This window comes from Tupaia chinensis, unplaced genomic scaffold, assembly GCF_000334495.1.
Source record: "Tupaia chinensis unplaced genomic scaffold, TupChi_1.0 Scaffold142100_1, whole genome shotgun sequence".
Taxonomy (NCBI): domain Eukaryota; kingdom Metazoa; phylum Chordata; class Mammalia; order Scandentia; family Tupaiidae; genus Tupaia; species Tupaia belangeri.
Window position 1 is genome coordinate 1,804,901 of NW_006201951.1, and position 4,891 is coordinate 1,809,791.

The 4,891-nt window shown below is 61.3% G+C and overlaps 1 protein-coding gene across 1 annotated transcript in view; it reads right to left on the minus strand.

The window, feature by feature from the left end:
* Positions 1-4,891, minus strand: part of SEC16A (SEC16 homolog A, endoplasmic reticulum export factor) — a 44,672-nt gene that overhangs the window by 11,335 nt on the left and 28,446 nt on the right. The window contains 7 exon segments of the mRNA XM_027766283.1: positions 1,182-1,374; positions 1,638-1,751; positions 2,860-3,000; positions 3,624-3,729; positions 3,878-3,989; positions 4,059-4,176; positions 4,332-4,438. Of these exon segments, the coding sequence (XP_027622084.1) occupies positions 1,182-1,374; positions 1,638-1,751; positions 2,860-3,000; positions 3,624-3,729; positions 3,878-3,989; positions 4,059-4,176; positions 4,332-4,438 (891 nt within the window).

The window sequence follows — 4,891 nt, forward strand, 5'->3', positions numbered from 1 at the left end:
GAGCCAGCCGGCATGTTTCCTGCGGGCAGCTCTGAGTAGCTGGGTCTCTGATGCGGAGGTGGGAGAGCCAGCGAGCGCAGCAGGGGGTGCTGAAAACACCAACCCATCGGGGCCCAGCGACACCGAGCATGCCGTCCGGTGCCAAGGAGGCCCACGGTGCCAACCCACAGCGCGACCTGAACACAGCACTGGCTCTGCTTTGGTTCGGAGTCCTCCCACTCCTGTCGGCCCAGACAGTCCACCGAGAACCACAGACCAGGGACGGCCACCACTCGCCCAGACAACAGACCAGGCTGGCCATCGGGTCTGGGAACGAGATGGTGACCCCAGGCTGGAAGATGGGCGACAAGGCAGTGGCCACGTCTGGGCCATGCGGGAGCAGTGTGAGGACAGCACGTGAGGCTAGTAGGTGCACAGCTGGCCTGCAGGACCTGCGGCCACTGTCAGGGTCGATCTTGTCCTCAGGGTCTGAAGCGGGCAGGGGTGGGGAAGGGAGGGCGCTCCCTACTGGCCCAAGGTGCAGTCTAAGACCTGGTGCAAGGGTATGTGGGGGCTGGCCGGCCACACACACGGGCCCTGCAGTGGGATATCCTGATGGCCAGGTTCTGTCAGAGGCTTGGACCCAGTGTCTAGTGGGGCAGGGCTTTTTTTTTTAAAGAGAGATTTTTGCTATAGAGAGCGTGCACTCGCCAGAGAGACAGAAAGAGAGTGAGAAATTATCCCCCGGGGATGGCCACGCCACAATCCCTTCTCTGGGTATACGGGGCATGACACACACGTGCCCGACGAGAGTTTCAAGCCATTGGGTCTGGAACTTGAACTGTGGTCAGCCACGTGGGAGTCAAAGACACAGCCATTATGCCACCTGTTGGTCCCAGGGTTGGTTCTGCCGGGCCCAGCTGAGACTCCCGAAGAAGGGAGGGGGTGGGCTGTGCTGGCAGCTCAAGTCCACGTGGAGTCCAGGGGCCGGGCAGTTGGGGGGAGCCAGGAGCGCCATCAGCATGCAACCTGGCATGTGCCCCTAAGCAAGGGTCATGAAGAGAAGAGGGGAAGAGCGAGGAGTGCCCCAGGCCCTCGTGGTGCTATGGCCTTCTCCTCAGGTCCCCGGCAGTGAGACAAAAGCACTCCCTGCTCACAAGCAGCTGCCGAGATGTGTGGACCCTCCGCTGGCCCCAGCTCACCAGAGGGCAGCAGCCTCACGCCCTGGCCCAAGTGCTCAGTGCTTGGCACTGGCAGTGTCAGCAGTGGGTTGTCTGTCCCCAGCGTGGCTGGCTGACCGAGTCCTGGACCGTCGGACTGCCCCGCCTCGGAGCCTGGTGTGCTGGAACGCTGCGGGGGGAAGGCTCCGTCCAGACTCCACACCACGGCCCCCTCCTGAGGAGAAGAGTCGCAGTGGAGGCCGCGCCCAGGTGGCAGGCGAGCCCGCATGCCCAAGCTCCCTCCTCTCCTGCCAGTCTACTCTGTCAGGGACCACCCGAAACCCTGCGGGGAGTTCAGAAACCCGCACACCAGGCGTGCTTCTAGACCCGTGTCTGTGTCTCAAATGCCCAGCGCGAAAGCAGGACCAGGGCTCTCCCGTGCCACCTCTGTGCCGAGCCCTAGGCAGGCCTGTCTGCCCTTGGCGAGGCTGTGCGCACCTTCATCTGCTTCTCCACGTGCTGCAGCTGGACCAGCCACGCTGGCGCCAGGAAGGATTCCTCCTCCGGCTTCTCCTTCAGCTGAGGATCGAAGAGTCGTAACTGGGAGGCTACCTGGAAACCAGGAGCAAAGCAGCAGGGCCCTATTACCTCCAGGTGGTGGTGCGCGAGGCTGTTTCCAAGGCACAGCACACCCGCTACACAGAACAGGACCCGGCTCCAGGACCACTGCGGTGCTGACACTGTGGTGCCACGCTGGTGGCATTTCTGGATCGTGGCCTTGCTGCTACCTACCCATGAGCTCCCGCTGGCAGGGCACACTTCCAAGGCCTTCCTTCTGGGGCAGGCCTGGCCTGTGCCTGTGAACCTCTATTTCGTTATAAGCCATCCCATCTCAGGTACTTCTGTTGACAATACACTAAGGGGCTAAGAACGCGGACCCAGGACTGTGTGTGGGCATGGGGCAGCGGGTGGGTACACAGAGAACACAGCTGGCCTGGTCAGGAGTGGCCAGGCTGGGCAGGGACAGAAGGCCTAACCCTCTGCACTTCAACACAGTCCAAGAATTTCCAGGAGCAACTGTTTTTGTTTTGTTCTTTGTTTTTGCCATAGGGCGTGTGCACTAGCCAGAAAGAGATGGAGAGAGGGAAAATGAGAAATCATCCCCAAGGAGGATGGCCATGCCACAATCCCTTCTCCTCCATTCTCCTCCTGAGATTCTGGGCACACACACATGCGCCTGGCATGAGTTTCAAGCCACAAGGTATGGGACTCAAATCCCAGTCGTCCCTGTAGAAGTCCAGCACCTTCGCCCCCACGGCGGCTGCTGGCCCCTAGTGGCAACTGTGTTAACCACCCTGGGAGCACATGTTCAAAACCAGAGCTCCTGGGTCTGGCCAGGCTCCAGTGGGTGCAGCCTCACTGCCCAGTGCCCGCTCTGCTTCCCCGTGCGGCCGAGACTCACAGCCAGGGCGCTGGGCCCCAAGACTGCCTGGAGGCAGGTCACCCATGGACGGGCCGCCTGCTCTGACCGGCCACAAGGCTTCTGTACTGGCAAGAGCTCCTCAAGAACTCCAGGTTGAGACAGGGGACACAGACTCCCCACCCAGGGGCAGCTGACTCACCCTAGAGGGTACCGAGTGCTGGCCACAGGAAGGAGCACCCGAACCGGGGGGGCCACCCCGGGCTGTGAGCCGGCACGCCAGGCTCCTGAGAGCCATACCTGGATGAGCTGGCCGATGAGCACCAGGGAGTAGGCGTGGGGCTGCAGCAGCACGGCCCTTGCGACCACTTCGCAGTAGTGGAAGGCCTGAGTGGCCAGCCCCATCTCAGCCAGGCGGCACGAGTAGACGAACTTGAACACCTGGGACAGACGGGCAGTGAGGGGGGCTGTCCCGACGTCACCCATATGCCGCAGGTGCCGGATGCTGCTTCGCACCATCTCCCACGATGCCCTCCCATGACGTGACCGGTCCCCATTCCCTGAGATGGTTTAGGGTCAGAGCAGACAACAAAGTCTGAGGGCCTGCCCCCCACGGATTGTGATATGGCCAGGCTCACGGCCACAGGAGCCGGGACTCAGCAGGGCAGAGACCACGGCCGCTGTGGCGCTGACAGTGGGTGGCACCGCGGCCGCTGTAGCCACAGTGCACCCTAGCCCTTCTCTGCTCACACTGGGCCACACACGTTTTACACACGCACACATGACAGACCACACCCTCACCCCAAACTGTGCAAACAGCTGGTGCAAAAGTACCTTCAATCGAGTACTCAGAGTTTTTAACATTTAGAAGCGTAAGTACCAAAATGCAAGCAAAAGTCCTCAATTCAGCACGGCAGTCTGGGGTGTTACGGACCACACGTCCACCAGAGAGGGTGCCCACCAAGCCCACACCACGTTTGCACAAGGACTCCAACCCCACGGCCCGTTGCCCTGCACACTGACCCGCCACCGTGCACACCGCGAGCAGCCTCCCTCCGCCTGACCTGGAAACTCGGCAGCGGGCAGGCCTGGGCGCCCAGGGACTGGGCGTACTCGTAGGCTTCTGTCCTCTGAATAGCTTCGTTGGTCGCAAACTTGACGAACGGCAAACTGTTGAGAAACAAGGCTCTGGTCTGAAAAGTGGTCTGCCACGGGGATTCCCGGGGCCACGGCGCGTCCACTTGGTGCACCCAGCCCCTGCAGTACCACCACGGGGCCGACGGGCCTTGTTAAAGCAGAGTAGGCCTCGACACAGTACCTGTGGTTCGAGCCGATTAAAACCAGCTTGGCTGATTTCTTCGTACACACCCCAAACCCCACCTGGGCCATAAGGTAGCAGAAGTGGGCGGCGTCTAGGAGACCTTTCGAAGCTGGGGAGAGAGGCCCGGCGGTTACGGGAAGCTATGGCCCTGCCCCAGCCGCCCGCAGCAGCTGCCCACCTAGAGTGTCGCCCATCGTCAGCATCGCCCTGGGCCCCGCGTCCATGCTGGTGCTCAGGTTGGACAAGACCATGGCCAGGTGCGGCCTCCAGTCTCCCCACTTCTCGTCTCCACAGCACTGCAGTGAGAAGGGGACACGACCAAGCCTCAGCCTTGGAAGCCAGCGCATCACGCTGTGACAGCTAAGCTGGGCACAGTGGGAAGCCACGTGGGGAAAGGGAGTCCAACCAGAGCAAAGCCCGGGGCGGTAGGGCCCCCACCAGCTCCACTCACCGTGGACGCTGCAGGCATCCGCCCGGACATGAGCTGGTAGACAGTCTGCAGGGGGTCATTGATCGGGAGGCTGTTGGCGAACCTGGTTGGAGGGACATGCAGGGCCGCTCAGCCCCCAAGTCTGACTGCAGGCCCGACTTCACGCTTAGGCTGACCCTGGCCACATGCACACATCTCATCACTACTTTAAAAACACGCTGTAGGGACCAGCAATTAGCATAATGGCTATGTTGCTCGACTCCCATGTAGTTGACCGTGGTTTGAGTCCCGGACCCGGTGGCTTAAACTCACACCGGGCGTGTGTGCGTGTGTGCCCAAGATCCCAAGAGGAGAATGGAGGAGAAGGGATTGCGGTGTGGCCATCCCCCCAGGGCGTGATTTCTCGCTTTCTGTCTCTTTCTGGTGAGCGCACATGCCCTATAACAAAAACCTCCCCGCCCACCAAAAAAAAAAAACTGAAAAAGATGCAGACTGGGCAGCAGGTGGCGTGGTGGTTAAGACGCTGGACTCTCCACTGGCTGCCAAAGGCTGAGGCCCCGACCTCCTGGCTTTGTTTCTTT